This window comes from Pieris brassicae, chromosome 5, assembly GCF_905147105.1.
Source record: "Pieris brassicae chromosome 5, ilPieBrab1.1, whole genome shotgun sequence".
NCBI classification, from domain to species: Eukaryota; Metazoa; Arthropoda; class Insecta; order Lepidoptera; family Pieridae; genus Pieris; species Pieris brassicae.
In genome coordinates, this window is record NC_059669.1 from 16,639,205 (window position 1) to 16,662,454 (window position 23,250).

At 33.0% G+C, this 23,250-nt stretch overlaps 2 protein-coding genes across 4 annotated transcripts; both read left to right on the forward strand.

Annotated features, from left to right (window-relative positions):
• Nucleotides 1-257: 257 nt before the first annotated feature.
• On the forward strand, nucleotides 258-15,236 carry LOC123709264 (UDP-glucosyltransferase 2-like). 2 transcript variants are annotated; one of them, XM_045660444.1, is made up of 9 exons: nucleotides 258-485; nucleotides 1,730-1,879; nucleotides 2,302-2,389; nucleotides 4,367-4,559; nucleotides 5,480-5,677; nucleotides 5,914-6,133; nucleotides 6,497-6,716; nucleotides 6,893-7,112; nucleotides 14,784-15,236. In XM_045660444.1, the coding sequence occupies exons 2-9, from the start codon at nucleotides 1,733-1,735 to the stop codon at nucleotides 15,058-15,060; spliced, it is 1,563 nt and encodes a 520-aa protein (XP_045516400.1). In that variant the 5' UTR covers nucleotides 258-485; nucleotides 1,730-1,732; the 3' UTR covers nucleotides 15,061-15,236. The 2 variants fall into 2 exon arrangements, with proteins under 2 accessions (XP_045516400.1, XP_045516399.1); XM_045660443.1 differs by lacking the exon at nucleotides 14,784-15,236 and adding an exon at nucleotides 7,577-8,178.
• A 1,187-nt stretch (nucleotides 15,237-16,423) lies between these two features.
• LOC123709340 (UDP-glucosyltransferase 2-like) lies at nucleotides 16,424-22,614 on the forward strand. 2 transcript variants are annotated; one of them, XM_045660589.1, is made up of 9 exons: nucleotides 16,424-16,744; nucleotides 17,584-17,733; nucleotides 18,129-18,216; nucleotides 19,059-19,251; nucleotides 19,816-20,013; nucleotides 20,225-20,444; nucleotides 20,657-20,876; nucleotides 21,052-21,271; nucleotides 22,023-22,614. In XM_045660589.1, the coding sequence occupies exons 2-9, from the start codon at nucleotides 17,587-17,589 to the stop codon at nucleotides 22,291-22,293; spliced, it is 1,557 nt and encodes a 518-aa protein (XP_045516545.1). In that variant the 5' UTR covers nucleotides 16,424-16,744; nucleotides 17,584-17,586; the 3' UTR covers nucleotides 22,294-22,614. The 2 variants fall into 2 exon arrangements, with proteins under 2 accessions (XP_045516545.1, XP_045516546.1); XM_045660590.1 differs by lacking the exons at nucleotides 16,424-16,744; nucleotides 18,129-18,216 and having other exon boundaries at nucleotides 17,681-17,733.
• Nucleotides 22,615-23,250: the final 636 nt, after the last annotated feature.

Below are 23,250 nucleotides of genomic sequence, written 5' to 3' on the forward strand. Positions count from 1 at the left end.
CATAAATATTAAATAGATTATAATATCTCTTTACAATAAATCTACAATATTAAGGTCTAAGCAGTTTACGGATAAAACTGAAACAAGAATACGTTTCTTAATCACAGAAAACCTTTAGAGTGAAAATAACTACTGTTTTACTGGTCCAAGCTAAGGAGGCAAGTCTAAACTATTTATGCATCATTATTACGTCAAAATGAATTAAAAAATTATTTTATCTTAATTAAGCGTAAAGCTCGGCGAATAGCATGCAGACAAAGATTTAATATCGAACAAGACGGCCGCTCGAGTACACTATAGATTCAAATATTCAGTGTGACAAGCGACTATGATATAAATTCATAGAGTTAAATTGTTTTTAATTTTTGAAAAGTTATTGCTGTGGTTGCATCAGCTCTAAGGATTTGATAAGGATCTTGGATTGGACTTAGATTGGATTGAAACTTGTCTTCACCAAAGGACACATTGTTGGCGTTGTTATTAAGGTGAGCCAATAAGTTCTTTACTTTACTTTAGTAAACACATTTACAAGCATATTATTTTAACTATAAATACTTAAGAGTCATGTTGTTTGTTGCACGAGTTATGTAACCTAACATTCGTTAAGTTATATAAGGATATTTTAGTTTATAATTAAAATCGTAATCAAAATGTAAACGATGTCGCACACTTGCTGCGAATATAAGCCCTTTAGTTTTGACCAATAACATAAGTGTAACTTAGATTTACGAACTCTTCAATCAGTCAAATTAGTTTTTGTTTAATCCGGCGTCACAACCCCACTACCCCTAATGTTATCTCAGTTAAAAGCTCCTGTTTTAAACAAGTAAAGCAAGCTTCAAACAAAGTGTTTCATTTAACATATATTTGAACATATCCATACAACCGCCGCCGAACTAAATTCATGTCAACATTTAAAACAAATGATGTGGATAAGAATATTTTATCCAAATTTAAAGTGGTAGGCACACCAGTAGCTTTGTAGGTTGAACAAATTACTAGCACGAAAAACCATTGATGACTATTACTACATCACAGAATGTGTGACAAATTATTGTCTGTAGCACGTTGTGTACAATATACGTACGTACATTTACAAAAAATAGTTAGATTTTCGGGGATTTTCTTTGCGGGTCGAAGCGATCATCTAAATGTACATATATGTACTCGTTCATAAGCTTGCATTATATTGATAATGGTATAGGTTATTCTTCATATGTCTTTTTCAAGAAGCATTCTACTTGTAATTCAGTGTATGCTTATGGTTCATTCGTTTAGCATGATCACGATGGATTATAAACAAATCAATGCTTGTTATAATAAATAAAAAATTTTTTTTTTGGAATTGGGAGAATATAATTTAGTAATAATTCATTTAACATAATTAATGGTTTGTGGGATATGATGCTTGAAAATAATGTTGATTGATTCTTAACAAAGCGAAAAAATTTCCGCCCTAACACGAGAGCGTCTTGTATTTACAAATAAACGAATGTAATCATTAATAATGTTAGTATTAACAGGATTAATTGCGGTATATTCATTATGGTATAAAATTCTAAAAAATATTGTTTTATTGAGTATGTACATGTCTTACATGTTTTCCTTCAGCGTGCAAGTTATTTTTTTACACATAAAGAGAAACTGTTTATGCAGAGCCTTGGTTCGAAGAGCTAATATAAGCGTTACCAAATGCTTAGTTATGCTAATACACTTTCATTCTTTTCAGAAAATGGCCCTGCGAGTACTTGGCTTGATATTACTAGTGATTGGTTTCTGCGAATCTTACAAGATACTGGTGATAAGTCCCGTTGCTGCCAAGAGCCATGCTATCTTGGGCGATGGAGTCATCAAGCATCTTCTGAAGGCTGGACACCAAGTAATACTTAACAAGCAGTCCTTCAAATCGCAACTTTTGGGGATGTTTAATACTTTTTATAGCTTTTAAACACAGTAGTGTACAACTGTTCGGTATTTGTTCCGTGATGTTTCTTAATAAGCATGTAGGTTTCTTCTGTCCTGTCTGGCACATTTAGATCTAAGGTATGGCGGTTTTCTCACGATATTTTTACTAGCCGTACTTGTGCGTGTTAATGGCACATAAAAAGCCCAGCCGTGATTCGAACGTATGGCATCTGAACAAATGCAACAGCCACAAGGTCAACACTGCTGCTAAGGAATTGGAGTTTGGAAATGTTATAAAAAATAATACATTTTCTATTGAGTATAATAAACAATCGAGACCGGAGAATTTCTTTGTATACTTTTTGCAATGGCTATAATGTTTATCTATTTTTACAGATCTCTTACGTAACAGCGTTTCCTGAAAACAATTCCCACCCAAACCTTACAATTATAGATGTCAAAGCAACTACAGATATTATAAAAGGTATTTTGATATAATCATATTACTGCATCCTTTCGGATGCTCGCACGATCCGAGTTTTGCGCCGTTTAAGAAAATGAGGAACACTAGGGATTCGACTAATCTTTTTCTAGTTTTTCCTACGCTTTAAATAAAGAAAATAGAAGAAGATTTTTATTCTAATATAAAAATTAGTAAAATTTAAATAAGTTAACTTAAAACCAAAATCGTATGACTAAAAAAGTGTTCGGTTCACCAACGGGTGATAATCTAATTAGATAGAATGTGTTACAATGAAACACTTACTTTAAAGTAAATACACTATTAGATTTTATTCCATTTGGTCATGAGGTTCAAGTGCACAGGCGCTACTTAAAGATTTAAGTTGGCGTCTGGTAGATAGTACAGGTGGGCGGTGATCTCAGATCTGGTGCTTTCCTCGGTCGACGAATAAGTATCGTACATCGTACGTATCGTACAGCAAGTAAATAGCAAGCTGAAAAAGCAAAATAAAAAGCTGCCAGCGTTGTAAGTCCACAATGGCACAGGGACCTAACTTTTTAAATTAGTTTTAATTATTTTTTATGAATTTTTAATTATCTTTATTATTGCTTGTCTGTGACTCGACGTAAGGAATATGATTTATAAGTCTTCATTTAATTTAAAAAACCGTAACATGGTACAAATTTACAAAGATATTAGGTCCTTACATATGAAATTGGCGTATTTCGTACTGGCCACTTTAATCGCGATGTTCTCCTCTTTGGTAAGGACTTCCAAATTCAAATTTGTACAGCTATTTACTCATGTATTTGTGTTTCGATGACCGTCATTCATTTGTTTTTTTTTCTGTTTGCGTCACTCATTTTACAAAATGGAAAACTTAAAGTATCGCATTATTTACGAGTACGAGATCCGCCGTGGTACTAGAAACTAGCTAACTAGCTGCGGAAACGCCTCGAAGGGTGAATGATGTATGGCGGTCATGTTGCAAAAGAAAACACAGTTCGGTTTTGGTTCCAACGTTTTCGTTCTGGAAATTTCGACCTGCAGAACGAGCCCCGTGTAGACTGAGACCCAAGTTGATAATGAAGTATTGAAGGCTATTGTGGAAGCGGATCCATCGCAAACCACGTCCGAGTTAGCTGCAGGCTGCGGAGTTAGTGATAAAACTGTTTTAATTCACTTGAAGCAAATTGGGAAGATTAAAAAGCTTGAAAGGTGGGTATCTCACGAATTGACTGAAGCAAACCGGAAAACGCGCGTCGACTGCTCCGGCACAATAATGAAGGTATTTTAAACCGAATCATTACCTGTGAAGAAAAATGGATTCTTTACGATAATCGGAAGCGCTCAGCGCAATCCTGGCCAGCCAGCCAAATTTATTAGACAGCCAAGCCAGAAAATTAACCCAACAGAAAAGTTACTTGTAGGCGTTTGGTGGACGAGTGCCGGTATTGTTCATTGCAGTTTTCTCAAATCTGGCCAGACTATTACGGCTCTATGTCAATTGTCAGCAATTGCAAACCATGATGGAAAAGCTAGCGGCTAAACATCCTAGGCTGGTCAATCGCTCCACCCCACTGCTACTTCACGACAACGCTAAACCACACACTGCACAACAGACGGCTACCAAATTAGAAGAGCTTCAATTGGAATGTTTAAGACATCCTCCGTACTCCCCAGACCTTGCTCCAACAGATTACCAGTTTTTTCGAAATTTCACAGCCTTCACAGATTTATTTGATTCCCGTCCGACTGTTTTTTTATTAAAGGGATCAATGAACTACCTATGAGATGGCAAAAGTGCATAGAAAACAATGGTTAATACTTTGATTAATTAAATATATTATATTTAAAAATATTCGACTTTTTGTTCGTCCCATACAAAACGCCTATTTCATATGTAAGGACATAATATTAGCGCTTAATATTGGCTATTACTAAATTAAATACAAATGTATTCGATCATTGGATTTAAAAGCATTTGTATTGTTGCAGAGGAAGTGATGAGTTTAGACATGATAATTAATAAAAAGTCCGATCTACAAAATATACAATTTATTGTAAATCTGTTTGTGGAAATGGGAAAGCAGACAATAGTAAATAAAAATTTTCAAAATGTCCTGAAAGATAAAAAACAACAGTTTGATGTAATTATAGCAGAATGGATGTTCACGGAAATATATTCTGGGTAAGAAATTTACGATTCTATTACATATTAAGAAGTGACATGTTCCGTGAGATCACGCTTAGTTCATCATTCATATCTTGATTTAATCGTTGATAATAAATTCTACAATGCAATATTTATGCACGATTTAACTCGGCAACGTTAAAACATACATACACATGTCAGTGGCGTAACAATAGGGTGGCAGGACTGGCAAAATGCGACGTGCCCAAGGCCCAAGAGGGCCCCTGTCCAAGACGCCGCGAGCTCAAAAAATTTTTATTTTTATTTCATTGTAAATGTTACCTTTACCAAAATTCTATAATTTTAAAAGTAATTATAACGGGGTTGGACTTTGGATCAATTATCGGAGACACGTGAATACTTTTACCGTGTTTTGGGGGCTCTTCTTAGTTGTATTTATTGGATTTATTCACTTACCTAGGTAACACTGAAAATGTTTAGAAAACGAAAAAAGGGTTTAAAGTTGCCAATAAATTTATTGTTCCTCTAGTCTTAGTTCCTCTCTACACATTGTCGCATTCGATGAAACCACTGAGAAAAGCAGTGGGTCTGGAGCAATCTAATCGATATCAATTGGTTTCGGGTTCGTAGCAATATATACAGCTTCCATCACCTGTGACGATGATAAATACAGCTTTTGAGTCTCCGCCGTTAAACTTATCTAACATTTGGCGACACCAGTCCATGCGAAGGTGGTTCTGGTCGTCGGATAAAGTAAAGTAAAAAATTTTCATTAGCAATGTTTCTAACTGGCCAGTTCTAAACACTTTCAGTGTTACACACGTATATGTAATACTTTTTTAATGATTTCATGAATGGTTAATTGAAATCATCAGCAATTACGCATGGTTAAGACACTCATATGACATCCAGCTTGTAATCAAATACATTTTTGAAATATTATATCCTCTTTCTAGATTAATACCTGTTTTTGACTGTCCATTGATATGGCTATCCACTATTGAACCTCATTGGATGGTAATAAAACTTATCGACGAAATTCCAAACCCTGCGTATACGCCTGACAGCCTGACAGTTTATGCACCACCTTTCACATTTTGGCAGAGAGTTCAACTATTATTAAACTTATTTCTTGGACAGTATCTACAATATAGGTAATGTTAGGATTTTTAATATTTATTGTCTTACTACAATATTTAGATCTTGATACATTATATATATACACACATATGTATATATATATATGTGTGTGATTCTCCTCATATATATGGTATGAAGAAGAAAAAGCTTCAGAAATATTAGAGGCCTTAGAATGATAGTAGTCTCAATTTGATGTACAACTTTATAGACCAAAACTTAATTTACATAAGATAATTGTTTTTATTTTCAGCTATGCATATGGACCAGAACAAAATACTTATGAACAATTCATAGTACCTCATATAAGAGATAAGATCAGACCGGTACCATCATTTGATGTTTTGAGGTATAATGCGTCTCTTATGTTTGGAAACTCGCATTATTCGCTGGGAACATCCACGAGATTACCTCTAAACTATATTTCTATTGGTGGCTATCACATTGATACTGACACGAAACCTTTACCAAAAGTAAATATGCTTGTAACTTTTCTTTTCAAATTAAGGTCATCAAAATCAAAAATTTTACTTACGATGGCATTTATTACTAATGCCACTCCAAGGAAATAATTTGCTATTATCTGAATTACACTATCTACATACATAAAATAATGACTAGACGGTTTTTATGATAGAAATGATTATGAAACGTCAATTTTAATTTACTTTCGTATACTTAATTTTTTTTGTTACGTTTCAACATTTTTATCTTTAAAGCGCGTCTTTGCGTTTATTTACTTCTGTTAATTTTTTAACATACTTTTAATGCAAATATGGTGTCAAAAACGTTGTCTTTACGTGTTTGATTAAATATAAATATTTTCTATATTTCAGGGTCTTCAAACAATTATGGATAACGCTAAAAACGGGGTTATTTACTTCAGTATGGGATCGAACCTAAAAAGCAAACATTTTCCCCAAGAACTAAGAGAAGGACTACTTAACCTTTTTGGAGAATTAAAACAGACTGTTATTTGGAAATTTGAAGAACAGTTAGAGACTCGTCCAAAGAATGTACATATAGTGCAATGGGCTCCTCAGCAGAGTATCTTAGGTATGTTTATTTTGTTCGCTTCTGCTGTTTCAAATAAAGAGAATCACGACTTCATTGGCGTCTTAATTAGACAATTTAATAATTCCACAACTAGTTTATATTTATTTGTGTCAGATCTTCTCTCCAAATACTCCACACGGCGTTTTGTTAATAAACGTAATTTGTTACATTTACAGCGCATCCAAATTGCGTTCTTTTCATTACGCATGGAGGTCTTCTCTCAACGACAGAAGCTATTCACTTTGGGGTTCCTATAATTGGGATCCCAGTTTTTGCTGATCAGTTCACGAATATTGAGGTAGCTGTTAACAAGGGCTATGCGAGAAAGACTCCTCTATCTTATTCGATGGTGGATGACTTAAGAGAGAGCATACGTGATGTTTTAAACAATCCCAAGTAAGTTTTTACTCATTAAAAATAAATATAGGTAACTCACTATTGATATTTACAAAAAAATTAGATGTACTGTTCCGAAGTTACCTATGTGTAATATATTTTTCCTAAAAAATAGACTACACCATTATTGACACACCTCGAATATGTAACGGTTCTGTAGTCTGTGGTTACATTTTGACAAGCCTTTTTTATACATCTTTTGTATTTTAAACAGCAACGCTAAGACTGTATATTTTATAATATGACACAGTAGGAAACATAAATATTTAATTATGTAAAAAATGCTAATGTTTCGGTATAATATTTATTTACTTTAGTATTATTAAAGTGTGTTTATTCATGTACTTGATTTTTGTAACATATATACCTATACATATTTTTCAACTCCAACCGCTTCTAATATTGCTCTATAAATAAATTTAACTGTTTTCTACTAATTATTGATTCTCGTAACTCCTTTTTAGATACTCAGCTAAGGCAAAAGAGCTATCTCGGATCTACCACTCCCGTATGGTGCACCCTAGCGTAGATCTGGTACACTGGACTGAGGAAGTAGTGGCTTCGCAGGGTGCGCTGTATCTTCGCTCTGCTGCGTTGCAAACGCCTCTCTACCAGAAATTATACCTGGACTTGGCTGCTTTAGTTACTTTAATAATTTTTGTGTTTATATATCTTACTAGAAAAGTTTTAGGGAGTTTTACTAAAAAGGCACATAATGACAAGAAAAAAAATTAAGATTTTAGCATTTAGCACTAACTCATTTGTAACAATAACTAATAACAGTATTTTATTTCATTTTATTTTTGGCGGACATACTGTTGAGATATTTTGGCTGTTAATATATTTCATTGTTTAAATTCAAAACACTTGTTAGAGTATTTGACCGCGTCATATACAATAAAATTTATAGTTTTATTAAAACCATACTTATTCCAGAACATCATGGGTTTGATGTTTAATTTTTTATTTAGTTTTAGTTATTATTTTTTATGTTTTGTTTCTTTTTAATGTGGTTATTTGTTTAATTTTTTGCCTTGCTAGCTTGCTTATGTTCTAATTAATTGATGTGTGTGTAAAATTTGCGATGTCATATTTTCTTGTACAATTTTATGTATACACGTTGTTTTAGAACTTATAAATAAATAAAGAAATTAATTGTTACAAACCATTTATGTTCTTAAATTATACTTAATTATGTGTTTCATTGGAAGGCCAGTGTGTTATCTTGAACTGTTAGAAATAAAGACACGTTTATTTATTATGAATGAAAATACTTAAAGAAAATATTACTTTCGTAACCAATACATATGGAATCAAAACAAGAAGCTTCAGTAATTTTATAAATTTTCGTATGGCTGACTTTTCACCTTAAAACTGCATAAATGGTCATTGAAATATAAATTACCTAGTTCAAGTGTTTGGAGTTAATGAGGAGGTTTGTAACATAGCCATAATAGTTTATACCTTTATTATTCATGAATAATCCAACGGTTAAGCAATGTATAGATCGTTAAATAATATGACGGTGTTATTTCAGAATAGCTACTATAATATCATAACCAGTTTGTTTGTCACTGTGCCCCCAGCAATCATTGAAGAAATTAACAAAATTACACTTTATAAAGTAATAAAAATATTCATGAGTAAAACAAAATGAATTACGTTTTACTTGATCAGGTCTTATGTACAATTTTATCTATGAATAACTGCTTTCCATTCGTATTTTAAAAAAATATGAATTTCTATATTGATATTTTATGATTTTTTTAAAGTCTTCCTATTTAAATTTGTTTCCAACACACAAATATACAGTATTCACATTTTTCTTAACATACATAATTAAAATGTATAAATAGACTTTAACAAGTTTGTTCCCTGGTAGCATTTCCTCACTGTATACTTATTGGTTGAGCGAGGAAACCAACCCCATGTTACAGGTACAATATAGCAGGCGCCAACTTAAATTATATTTAATTAGCCCCATGAGTCTAACCTTTACTCCAAAGAGATCAAAATCAAAGTTGGAAGAAAGACTCTCATATCTGAGCCGTTTATTAATTCTCGTCTGCTCTGCGCATTAGTTTTTTTGCTTGTACGAGGGAGGTGACACAGGCCTAATGAGTCCATACAAGTAGCATCTTTGAAAATTGGTGGCCCTAAGAGGTACAGCGAATTTTTATTTATTATTTTTATATTTGGGGCTTAGGTATTAATTTCTTTTACTATGTCGTCGGTGTCCAAAAAATTCTCATCATAAATATATATTTCACATTTATCAAAATTTAATTTCTGATCTATTGAACTAAAATCTGATATAATATTAGCTAGATCTGTAAGTACGACATCTGCGTTACCTCCTAGAGTACCATCATCACGATACCAGACGTTAAATTCTTATATTTCAAATACAAAAATTTATAGTGCGAATAAAAATTGAGGATCCATGCGGATCTTCTTGTTGGCAATCAATTTCAGAAAATATTTCGTAACTCTTGTATGTTAATATTGATGGCTACGAGATAAGCTGTAAAAGATAGTAAAATATTTATCATAATTTTAATTATATGTTTTACCGCAATTTACGAGGTTTACCGGGCAACGACAGAGCGCGTTTCAGTCTACCTCTTCAGTATGCTTCTGTCTTAAGAAGGCAGAGTTATGAAGTCTAACTACTAGTTAAGTTACATATAAATATTTAAGTAAATAGTATTTTACGTGGGTAACACTGAAAATGGTTCGAACTGGCCAGTTAACATTGCTAATGAAAAAAAAATTATTTTCAATTTTAGAATTCTTTGGTAATGTAGAATATTGCATTCATTTGTCATTTGTTTTTGAGAATTGGCGGCAAATCTAAAAATCTTGTTACACTTACAATGAACCTAATGCGAAAATTTTCGGTCAATGATTTATTATGACTTTCGTTGTGGGCTTACTCAACAACAAAGCTACGATTAGCATTTCTTAATGAAGTCCCATCTCGTGGCGCTATTTACAATTTGTTAATTGAGTTTAAAAAATATTACACGAACATTAAGGCGTCAGGAAGCTTTGTACCAGATGGATTCCTCCATTATTTAACTGACGACCAGAAACACCTTCGTATGGACTGGTGTCGCCAAATGTTAGATAAGTTCAAAGGATGTATTTGTCATCGTCACAGGTGATGTCAGCTGGATATATTGCTACGAACCAGAAATCAAAAGAAAATCAGCTCAGTGGGTGTTTCCTTTCGAGTATCGGCCAACTAAGGTAAAGAAGGAAGAGGTCAAGGAAAAAAGGCGATTGCCTCATTGGTTGGTCGGAAAGGTAATTTCGCGTGAGTTGTTCTAGAAGAGGGAAGGACAGTTAATATAGACTGGTATGTCAATCGCTGTTTGCCTGTTGTCTTGGAAAAAAATCGACAGCAGCGCCCTCGAAGCTAGATCCTCCTTCCAATGCTTCAGCACACTCCGCAAAACGGACTGTTCAGCATTTGAATATGACAGTGTCGAGATAATGAGTCATCCGCCATACAGTCGTGACCTGAACGACCGTCGTGATCTAAAGATAAATTTCGAGGTATTCGCTTTACGAGCCCCGAAGATGCGGTGAACGAAGCGTAAGAAAATGCCATGAAGAGACCCCTGAGGAAGAATGGGCCCACTGCTTTTCCCAGTGGTTTCATCGAATGCGACGGTGTGTAGATAGGAAAAGTATTGGCAACTTTCTACATGAAGCCGTTTTTCATTTTCTAAACATTTGCAGTGTTACCTAGGTATTAAATTGTATATAACATTGATAATCCTGTTACAGCGAGAGAGCAATAAAATAAACTCGAAGCTCGTGTAGATAAGGAAAAACATGTGAGTATAGTCAGTGATTCATGCTGATCTGTCCGGTGCAGATGCAAATTAAGTACAATTTAGGCATATAATTAACTTTTGATTTGCATATATTATACGAAGATAACTTTATCATCCTTTGATTAGTCTTTTATTTATCTAAAATCCTATATATTTTCCACATGAATTATTTTTGGTTAATCTTCTATAATATAAAAATGAATCGCAAAATGTGTTGGTAAGCACATAACTCTACAACGCCTGGAACAATTGTACCAAATCTTTTTTTTATGTTCGTTGAAGTCTAAGGATGATTTTTACGGTGCGAAAACTAATTTCCGGGAAAACCCTAAAACAGCCCTTTTCTTTTTCCCATACAAACGTTTTGTAAATAAAATGTAGAGTCAATTTGAACTTTATTGCTATTCAATAAAGTTCATATTAAATTACAAGCACTGCTGTTGTCTAAGCAATGTCGCGTTCTGAAACACAACAAGTAATAATAGCGCGAACCCGACCAAATTGAATTGTCAAAAAATGTGAGAGCTATAGATCATTAGTACTGATTTTTAATTTGGTTGACTTCGCGTTTTTGTTCCACTGATATATTTCATGTATTACTCTACTTTTAGGTTAGGTACTTATATAACAGCGATTTGTGGGTTGACCTCACGGGAGTCAGTCCGAAGGAAGTTTAAGGAATGACATATTTTGACTTTGGCAAGTCAATACGTTTATTAGAATATTTTGAATGTCCGGAAAAATATAGATATCTTTAAAAGAATAGTAGCTTCCATAATTATAGTACTCGTAATAAAGTCAAAATTAGCGCACCAATCACAAGGCTGCATAATAACGAGGTAACGAGTAATTCTTTCCAAGTCAATTTGTATACGTTTTTTCCACAAAATACCTTGTGAGATACAAGTGTTGTCAATAAATAAATTTAAATTTTACATTAAAGTAAAACTTCTTGCTAAGGCCTATTATAATATAAATGAATATTTAAACGATCCTAGTGCTTGGATATGAATTGATCCAGTTTAAAGAGGTATCGCGACTGAATCTCTCGGCTGCATTTCCAGACTCTGGGGCGATCGTCAACATCCACGACTGTTTTAATGTAAAGTGCGAACAGACCGTGATCCATGTGGTATCAAATTATTTCAGTATAATTAGTATTATTATTATTTTCTTATGTAGCCAAGTTCACATTTCAAGGATCGTCATGCTCGCTTAAATGTCATTGCTTGTGGCGGCATCGATGCGTCGGGTTGTCTCTCTACCTAAAATATGGCGAGGGGACCAATGGCTGGCCATGGGTCATACTCGTGAACGGGTGCTATTTGTGCTGACTGGTCGTACTTGAATACGTGTATGTGGTGATGTTAGTTATTTCGACTACGTATTTGCTTGTTGTTCCCACGAGAATGTAAGTGCGTGCTCCTATTTCACCATGCCTCCTACTGATAGAGCATCTCTGACAATTTGAGACAAATATTTGTTTTTAATTTCTTTTATGATTAATTATTACGTAAGATGTCATGTGGAATATAGTGTAATGGTTAGGTTACAAACGTTGTGTAAAACAAAAAAAAAAACTTGGCGATTAAAAAGAGTGGTGGAGAGTTAATTGCCATTTTTTCTCTTCGGTTCTACGTCCCTGATTTGAGAACGGGCAGTAAATGTAAAATTAAAAACATTTAATGTATTTTTTTTGACGTTCATAAGTGTACATTGTGTTACCTATATGAATAAATGATTTTTTAATTTGACCATTGCCCAAAAATAAGGCCTTCAGCCAATATCAGAGAGATCGATATCAGTGTCAATCTTCACATATTTCAAGGTAAGCACGGTTTTAACTGGTTTTAATATTAAGAATGATTTGTATATTTTTAACTTATTCTTAACTCCTCTGCTGTGGAACAATTCTGATGAAGTGCCAAAGCTCAGAAACCGAATTGTCCGGGTCCTAGATATTAAATATTTATCAAATACATTTTGTACGTATCATATTAATCTTAGTTTCCAGTTGAGACTTAAACTGAAGTGTAGCTATGTCAAAGTTGTGGTGGACATATAGAAGTCGTACGTCTAAATCTTAACCTTGAATCTGGCCATAATTATTGTGTAATTTTGCGACAACGATTTAACGACGCACCACTAGATCTTTCTTTAGTTATGAATTATAAAAATAAAAACATTTTTACAGATGACGTGAGCTATATACAAGAAATAACGGATAAAAAAGGATATCCAAAATCTAACTAACTTCGTGACGACAATGGCGGAAGTGAATTCGAAGGCTATTGAACGTCCAAACGTACACAAAGTCCTAAACGAACCAAAAGAGGAATTCGATGTTATTATTGCAGACTGGTTATTTTATCATTTACCTATTATTTTTTAATTAGAAGAAAATGTTGCTGGGTCAGCAACATATTCCTTCTAATTTATTTTTAATAATAAGTTCTCGTGCAGTGTTGGCCTAGTGAGAGATTGTAAGTTCGATCCTCGGCTGTGCAGGAATGGACTTCCAGTCTATTTGCGCATTTAACATAGACTCGAACTGTGAAGAAAAAGTCGTCAGAAAACTGACTTGCCCTAAAACGAAAAAGTCGACTGTGGTATCAAGCGCACGAGGCTGATCATCTACTTACCTATTAGAATGACAAAAGATCATAAAACAGATACAGAAATCTGAGGCTCAGACCTAAAAAGGTTGTAGCGCTACTGGTTTCATATGTTCTAAAACAACATGCATGCTTAATAAAGTAAGAAAATATGACGTTACCACTTTACGTTTTAACTGAACTAAGGGTATCATTGAATTAAATATTATTAGATTATGACTTTCCGACATAGAATTTTATAAGATAAGGTAAATGTAATATATAAAACACTCGTTTCATTGTATTTTAAATTGGTTTTTATGAAACAATTGCAAAAACTACTGATTAAAAATATACGAAGTATGTATGGTACCTACATACGTACTATATTTAAATTAATATAGTCTATATAGTTACTGTTATATTTCAGTATCAATTCTATAAATTAAATAAAAATAACTTTCTAATAATGTGAAGCATTAGTCAAATATTGTAATTTTGTTTCCAGACTCTCCGCAGTGATTAACTGTCCATTCATCTGGTTATCACCAGCAGATCCCCATTCAAAAATTTTGAAATTGGTGGATGACATCGCTAACCCGGCCTACAATTCCGACGTGATTTCTTCCAACAATTTACTCAGCAAATGAAGGAGTTATGTTGTCATGTAGTATTTGTCGGATGTTATGGTGCTATGATAAAGATATTGTTTTTGACAGTAGTAGACACTACTATACTACTAGTAGACTAACCTAGACTTGGGCTAGGAGGACACTGATTATGAGTTCTCAGGTTTAAAACCATTCTTCTAATTGTTCGCGATTAAAACGGATTCACGATTGGGTAGTAGGCTGATCAATTTTATAGAAAGCATAGTTAAGTGCCTTCTAATTATAATTAATACGTAATAGGTAATTTTTTTTCCGCTTAACAATTTTTTTTGCTATTTTTATGTTTACCTAAATTGTCATATCTTTTTGGTAAAAGAGTTTGTATCATATACCGTAGATATATATATATCATGTATGATGTGGTATGTGGAAAATGGGGTCATTTTATCGCTGTTTCACGTCTTGAATAAGCACGTAGGGATAATTTAAAGGTTTGCTTTAGGTTCATTGAAAAATGCGATATTGTGATCAGTATTGATCCAAGCTTTCAGTACACCATCTTAACTAGTCTTAGATTTTAAGATATAATGTAATGATGTTTATAAATTACTTTTTTTTGAGAAATGCAGCGAAAGCCAAAGAGCTATCAATGATTTATCATGACAGACCGGTTACACCAGACAAGGAAATGGTGCACTGGGTCAACCATGTTGTGAAAACTCGCGGTGCCCCTCACTTGAGATCACCAGCAATGGAACTACCTTGGTATCAAAAATTATATTTAGACCTCATTGCTCTTTTACTAATACTTAAGGTGCTGTTGTATTATATTTGCAAAAAAAATTGTGGTCTTTTCTTGAAAGACAAAACTAAAGACAGTAAGAAGAAGAGACATTGATTTGCTGTTTTACTAAAAAATGTTTGTGTTAAACCTGATTATTTTTTAAAATCGATTCTTACTATCAATTGTAGAAACAGAATCTCATTTCTAAACAAAATCATGCCACGTTATTCCGTGCCTGTAGAGTAAAATTTTAATTCTTTAAGTTTTGTACCGCAGTAATTCAACGAAGTATTAAAAAAATGTATCTTAAGTACCTAGGTCTTTATTTGTAAAATATCATTAAAATTAAAGTTTTTTTTTTTAATGAAACAAATATATGTTATTAATTGGTTTTCTTGATATCGAGTGGTTTCTTAAATAAGTTGGTCAGGAATGTCCGCAAGAGATAAATCCGATATCAGTAAATACTTCTATAATAGTAGTAAAGAATTTTAAGTATATATTCTAATTAGTATAAATATATTATAAGTAATAGTAAATAAGTTCTGGTATACCGAGTGCGGGAGAGTCTAAATAAGGCACGCCCCGCAACGTCACCACTTCCTCTGTACAGTTAACCAATCCTACGCCAGAGGCTGCCGTGCGACAGTGGTTGATACGGGACTTTTTTTTAGAAGACACGCATTAATAATTTGTTAAGGCTTACTAAAGAGCTCCCCTTCAAGTTAAACATGTTGATAGTTTGGTAAATTCTGTCGCAGCGTTTCTCACCTTTAAAATTAAATTATGCTCTGTAATACCCTGATGTAATATGGTCGATTAAGTAGCGGGTAGCTTCTCCTGAGCTTTCTTCAATTAATGTGTAGGCAGATTTGAGCCGGTCATTTATTAATAACACATTCGAAAATTATTTTAAATAAGCACATTTTATCAAATCAGCTAAGGAGTTTTGGAGATTCACTCAAGTGATCCAAGGGTGTTAAGTTCCACTGACTTTGACTGTTTTTAGATCCACTACGGTTTCTATGCCATTATATGGTTCTAGGCACAACTATGCTGTCATTAATGCGACGAGTCTGTAATATCATATTACATGCTTCTAGTAATGTTCTTTAGCGTGACACTGCCAAAGCGGCTTGTCTCTATGTACGCATGATGTACGTACGCATTTAGTGCACAAGTGTGTGCGGTACAAAATATGCACATTGAATATTTTCCTCATTGTTTCAATTATGATCTGTTCATTCTAGCTTATAGATATTATTATAAGCTAACATATGTCGTCTATTTTTAGGTCTAAAAACTCTAAACATTCGATTACTTTACAATATCTTCTTTCACATTTTACCAAAGAATCAATAGGTTCATGGCCGCGGCTTAGGAGCTGGTTTTTGAACGTAGAACCTCAAGGTCGAGAGTCGCTGAACACATGAATCATTGTAAATACTATCAGTTGTTTATTACTACTTATTTGTCTAAGGATAATACTATCGATTGGAAGATAACGACTATAATATATTATAATTCTAAATTATTAATGAATCATTGATACGTCAAAATTGATCAAACAATATAGTTTATCTTTATTGAGCGTGAAGCTCGGTTGAATAGCACCCAGAAAAAGATTTGATATCGAACAAGACGGTCGCCCTTCGGTGGTGATGTGATATAAATAATCAGTGCGACAAGTATGATTTAAATTTACATTGGATAACAACTTTGGATTGAATCTTCTCTTCACCAAAGGACACAGTACACATATGATAAAGTAGACTTCCATTGGTGGCATTGTTATTAGGTGAGCTAAAAAATTACTTTAGTAAACACATTTACAAACATATTATTTTGACTAAAAATACACATGATTCAATTTGTTTTTGCACGTCTACTTTTGAAACAATTGATGTGAACAAGAACATTTTATCCAAATTCAAAATAATGGTAGGCGCACCAATAATACGAGTATTGTAGTTTGAATAACTACTGGAAAAGAAGCCATTAATGCCTATTACTACATCATAGAAAATGTGACAAATTATTGCTTTTAGCAAGTTGTGTACAATGTATACTAAAAATTGTGAGATTTTCGGGCATGTTCTTCGCGGGTCAAAGCGAACTAAATGTGCTAAATGTGTCTGTACACGTTCATAACCATAATATTGATAATGGTATAGGTAATCCTTCATATGTATTCTTCACGCATTCTACTGGTAGTGTATGTTTATCGTTTATTTGACTTTATGATGAATCATAAACAACTCAATGGTTGTTTGGAATTCGCAGCATAGAAAATAGTTATTCGTTAAAAAATAATAATGTGGGATATGACGCTTAAAAATATTATTTATTGATTCTTAACAACGCCCTAACACGATAGAGCACGTAGTTTATCCCTCGGCTGTATTACTAGAGAACATTTGTATTTATAAATAATTGTGCAATTACATTTGTGTCCCTATCAGTTCTTTTTTGGATCTAGGATGTGCCGCCTTACATTGACACTTTGTTTCCTTCACCGTGCAAGTTATTAAAAACACATAGAGAGAAAATGTTAGTACAAAGCCATAGTTCGAAGAGCCAATATCAGCGTTCAGGACCAAATGCTTAGTTATGCTTATACACTTTCATTATTTCCAGAAAATGGCTCTAAGAGTTCTTGGCTTAATATTACTAGTGATTGGGTTCTGCGAATCTTACAAGATACTGGTGATAAGTCCCTTAGCCGGTAAGAGCCATGCTATCTTGGGAGATGGTGTCATTAAGCACCTTCTGAAGGCTGGACACCAGGTACCACACACTTAAAACTAAACACCAAAAACACCAAAGTGCCTACACTTAACGAGTATCAAATCGTAACTTTTGACGTTATTTAATATTTTTTATAGCTTATAAACCCAGGCGTGTACAACTGTTCTGTATCTGCTTCGTGATCTTTTTTCTTAAAAAGCAATAATTTGATCAGCCTTATGTGCCTGGCATAATCCGATATTTAGGACTACGGTATGGCGGTTTTCTCTCGATGTTTTATTTAACCGTTCTTGCTAACACCCAACTCCATTATTGCACAGTCATGATTCGAACGTATGGCCGCTGGGTTAAGAGCCGGTCAACACAGCTACTAAGGAATTCTTATTTCTTATTATTTTTTTTACAATGGCTTTAATATTAAAAGATAATTTCAGATCTCTTACGTAACAGCTTTTCCAGAAAGCAATTCCCACCCAAATCTCACAATCGTAGATGTCAAAGCTAATATGGACATTATAAAAGGTATTTTAATATAATTATGTTACAAATTGTTTTCCATGAGCTGCGTCGATGAATTTAAAATCTTAACACGTTTTCTACTTATTTATTGAAAGTCGTGTTGTGTAGTGTTGCATATCTTTCTCCATTCCCCTGTCTTCACCAAGGCTCAGTGTCTGTGTAATACCAAGGTATGTAAGGACTTTAACTTGGGCCATCGAGGCCTCTTTCCCGGTGCACAAGCTTCTCAAGTTCTCGGGATCTCTTCGTGCTATATGTCCAAAGAAGAAGCAAGACGGGTCATCACTTGGAGTTGTCTGAGAATTGACAAATTCGTCCTTTTTGTTGTGCCTCCAAAATGACACTTCAAGGGCATATATGTTCATCTTTTCGGATTCCAATCCAAGTTTAGAACCGGTTAAGAAAATCGTGAACACTAGTTATTCGATCAATATTTTTTAATTTTAAATACGCTTTCAATAAAGAAAATAGATGGAGGTTTTTATATAAATGCTCGTGTTCTTAAAGTAATAACTTATTTGGTTGAAGCTGTTAAGCTTAATCGTAAGATAATAAAATGCACGTGACTCTCGAATGGATGAAAGTAGGTATAATTAGATAGAAAGTGTTGTAAATCTATATTTAATTTGATGTTAAATGTATTATATGACTTTTATTTATAGTATAGAATTGCTGATATCTATAACTCGACGTAGTAATAAGAATTTTGTTAGGTCTTCATTAAAATCAAAAAGTGTAAAATAGTACAAATTAACAAACTTATCTACATTTACCGATTAAGATTAGCGAATGGTAAATGAAAAAGTGTTCGATAATTAGATTTAAAAGTATTTTAATTGTTGCAGATGACATGATAAGTTTAGATATGATAATCAATAAAAAAATCAATCTACAAAATATACAACTTATTGTAAGTATGTTTGTGGAAGTCGGAAAGCAGACATTAGCAAATAAAAATTTTCAAGATGTTCTGAAAGATAAAAAGCAACAGTTTGATGTAATTATAGCAGAATGGATGTTCACAGAAATATATTCTGGGTAAGAAATGTACGTTTCTATTGCATATTAAGTGACATGTTCCGTGAGATTACGCTCAGTTCATTCGATTGATTTAATCGTTGATAATAAATTCTACAATGCAATATTTTTGCGCGTTTTTAACTCGGCAACGTTAAAACATGCAAACAACAAACAGACAACTCGTGATTAAATAAAAAAAATAGCAGATATTCCAGGTAATATTCTGAAAACTGTTAAAATATAATGTATAATAAAAACCAACAAAAATATTTGATCCAGATCGTAATCTAGAGTTGTATTTTATATCTCCTTCAAGGCTATCGAAATAATTTTAAAAGTAATTAGTTATAACGGGGTTTGACTTTGGATCAAGTATCGGAAACACGTGAATTCTTTTACCGTGTTTTGGGTGCTTTTCTTAGTTGTTTTTATTGGATTTTTTCAGTTATATCTAATACTTTTTTAATAATTCCTTTAATGGTTGATTACAATCATCAGCAATTCTGTATGGTTATGACACTCATATGAAATCCAGCTTGTGGTAATCAAATACAATTTTGATATATTATATTCTCTTTCTAGATTAATGCCTGTTTTTGACTGTCCATTGATATGGCTATCCACTATTGAACCTCATTGGATGGTGTTACAACTTATCGACGAAATTCCAAACCCTGCGTATACCCCTGACAGCCATACTGTTTATGCACCACCTTTCACATTTTGGCAGAGAGTTCAACTATTATTACACTTATTTGTTGGACAGTATCTACAATACAGGTAATGTTAAGATTTTTTATATTTATTGTCTAACCACAATATTTAAATATTTATACATTATTATATATATGTAATTATCCTCATATATATGTTATGAAGAAGAAGAAGCTTCAGAAACATTAGAGGCTTTAAAATGATAGTAGTCTGAATTTGATGTACAACTTAATAGGCCAAAACTTTATTTACATAAGATACTTGTTTTTATTTTCAGCTATGCATATGGACCAGAACAAAATACTTATGAACAATTCATTGTACCTCATATAAGAGACAAGATCAGACCGGTACCATCATTAGATGTTTTAAGGTATAATGCGTCTCTTATGTTTGGAAACTCGCATTATTCGCTGGGAAGATCCACGAGATTACCTCAAAACTATATTGCTATTGGTGGCTATCACATTGATACTGAGACGAAACCTTTACCAAAAGTAAATATACTTGTAACTTTTCGTTTTAAATTAATCAAGGTCAAAAACTTTACTTACGATGGCATTTATTACTAATGCCACTCCAAGGAAATAATTTGCTGTTATCTGAATGACACTATCTACATACATACAACAATGACTAGACGGTTTTTATGATAGAAATGATTATGAAACGTTAATTTTAATTTGCTTTCTAATTTTTTTTATTTCAGGATCTTCAAACAATTATGGATAACGCTAAAAACGGGGTTATTTACTTCAGTATGGGATCGAACCTAAAAAGCAAACATTTTCCCCAAGAATTAAGAGAAGGGCTACTTAACCTTTTTGGAGAATTAAAACAGACTGTTATTTGGAAATTTGAAGAACAATTAGAGACTCGTCCAAAGAATGTACATGTAGTGCAATGGGCTCCTCAGCAGAGTATCTTAGGTATGTTTATTTTGTTCGCTTCTGCTGTTTTAAATAAAGGGAATCACGACTTCATTGGCGTCTTAATTAGACAATTTAATCATTCCACAACTCGTTCATATTATTTGTGTCAGATCATCTCTCCAAATACTCCACACGGCGTTTTGTTAATAAATGTAATTTGTTACATTTGCAGCGCATCCAAATTGCGTTCTTTTCATTACGCATGGAGGTCTTCTCTCAACGACAGAAGCTATTCACTTTGGGGTTCCTATAATTGGGATCCCAGTTTTTGCTGATCAGTTCACGAATATTGAGGTAGCTGTTAACAAGGGCTATGCGAGAAAGACTCCTCTATCTTATTCGATGGTGGATGACTTAAGAGAGAGCATACGTGATGTTTTAAACAATCCAAAGTAAGTTTTTACTCTATAAATATAGATAAAACACTATTGTGCACAGGACAACAACAGGAACTGCTGTTTCAAAGTTACCTTAGTGTAATATATTTTTCCTAAAAAAATATAAACGAAAAATTAGACTACACCATTATTGACATTAGTACAGCTCCAATGTGTAACAGTTCTGAAGTCTGTGGTCACATTTTGACAGAACATTAAAACAGAATAAATTAAAACCTATGACATTAGACAACACTATTATTGACATTTGCATAATCTAAACGTTTTACACATTATAATTTTCAAATCAATCATTAACACTAACATTTTAGTTTTTTGTATTCTAAATAGCAACGTTAAGACTAACTGCGTATTTTAAAATATGACACAGTAGGAAATATGCATATTTAATCATGTAAAACTGCTTATGTATAAGTATAATATTTGTTTACTTTAGATAATAGTATTATTAAAGTATGTTTATAATTATTCATATACTTTATTTTTGTAACATACAGATAAATCTTTTTGCTTAGACTTTGATATATAATTAAGTGCATAGCAGATCCTAGGATCGACCGCCGAAGTTACAAAAAAATATTTTTTTTTTATATATACAAAAAATATTTTCTTAAGGCAAATTGCCTATAAAGAAAACGGTGAATGGCCAGAGCTATTATGCAGCTCCAACAGCTTCTAATATTGCACTGTAAGGAATTTAAACTGTTTTTTTAAATAATTATTGATTCACGTAACTCCTTTTTAGATATTCAGCTAAGGCAAAAGAGCTATCTCGGATCTACCACTCCCGTGTGGTGCACCCCAGCGTAGATCTGGTACACTGGACTGAGGAAGTAGTGGCTTCGCAGGGTGCGCTGTATCTTCGCTCTGCTGCGTTGCAAACGCCTCTCTACCAGAAATTATACCTGGACTTGGCTGCTTTAGTAACCCTAATAATTTTTGTGTTTATATATCTTACTCGAAAAGTTTTACGGATTTTTACTGGGAAGGCACATAATAATAAGAAAAAAAATTAAGATTTTAGCATTTAGCACTAAGTCATTTGTAATAATAACTAATAACAGTATTTCATTTAATTTTTGGCGGGCATACTCATGTCAGATTTATGGCGTAAATTTCTATTAAAATTGCCTTGATATTTTATACACTTATGTGATCCGTCTTTTGTGCCACTTTCAGCTCAAAAAACCCAGAAATTTCTAAGAATAAAGAGACGGTGTGAGAATCACATAGCCTGTAACAAACCATTTGTTCTTAAATAATACTTAATTATGTGTTTCATTGGACGACCAATGTGCTGCTATCTTAATTAGTAAGAAATAAAGATACGTTTTATATTATGTTTTATTTATTATAACTAAAAATTATTAAACAAAAGAAAACTATCGTAATCAATACATAAGGAATGAAAGGAATATTCGTATGGCTGACTTTTCACCTTAAAACTGCGTAAATGGTTAGAGAAATATAAATTATCAAGTTCAATTGTTTGGAGTTAAAGAGGAGGTTGGTGACAAAGCTAAAATAGCTGTTGATACCATTACTATTTGAGATTTGTACATATTATGCATATACATGCCTACATTCTACGATTAAGCCACAACTATAGAACTATAAATAATATGACGGTGTTATATCATAATAGGTACTACAATATCATAACCAGTATGTTCGCTTCTATGAACTATGCCCCCAGCAATCATTAAAACAATTAACAAAATTACACGTTATAAAAGAATAATAATATTTACCAGTGAAACCAAATGAATTACGTTTTACCTGATCAGATTTTTGGTACTATTTTCTGCTTTCGTATTTATAATAACTACTTTTATATGCATTACTCTACTAAACATATTAAAATGCCATATTTATTTCCAACACACAAATATACAGTATTAACAATTTTCTTTACCTACATAGTAATATTAATAAATAGAAAATTAAAACGAATTTAAAAAGTTTGGTCCCTG

Excerpts from the sequence above, each read along its gene's own strand:
- LOC123709340 (XM_045660589.1), top strand. The coding sequence starts at position 17,587 with ATGGCTCTAAGAGTTCTTGGCTTAATATTACTAGTGATTGGGTTCTGC. Across the intron at positions 19,252-19,815 it reads TTCACAGAAATATATTCTGG|ATTAATGCCTGTTTTTGACT; the intron begins GTAAGAAATGTA and ends TTCTCTTTCTAG. Across the intron at positions 20,445-20,656 it reads AGACGAAACCTTTACCAAAA|GATCTTCAAACAATTATGGA; the intron begins GTAAATATACTT and ends TTTTTATTTCAG.
- LOC123709264 (XM_045660444.1), top strand. The coding sequence starts at position 1,733 with ATGGCCCTGCGAGTACTTGGCTTGATATTACTAGTGATTGGTTTCTGC. Across the intron at positions 2,390-4,366 it reads AACTACAGATATTATAAAAG|AGGAAGTGATGAGTTTAGAC; the intron begins GTATTTTGATAT and ends GTATTGTTGCAG. Across the intron at positions 6,717-6,892 it reads TCCTCAGCAGAGTATCTTAG|CGCATCCAAATTGCGTTCTT; the intron begins GTATGTTTATTT and ends TTACATTTACAG.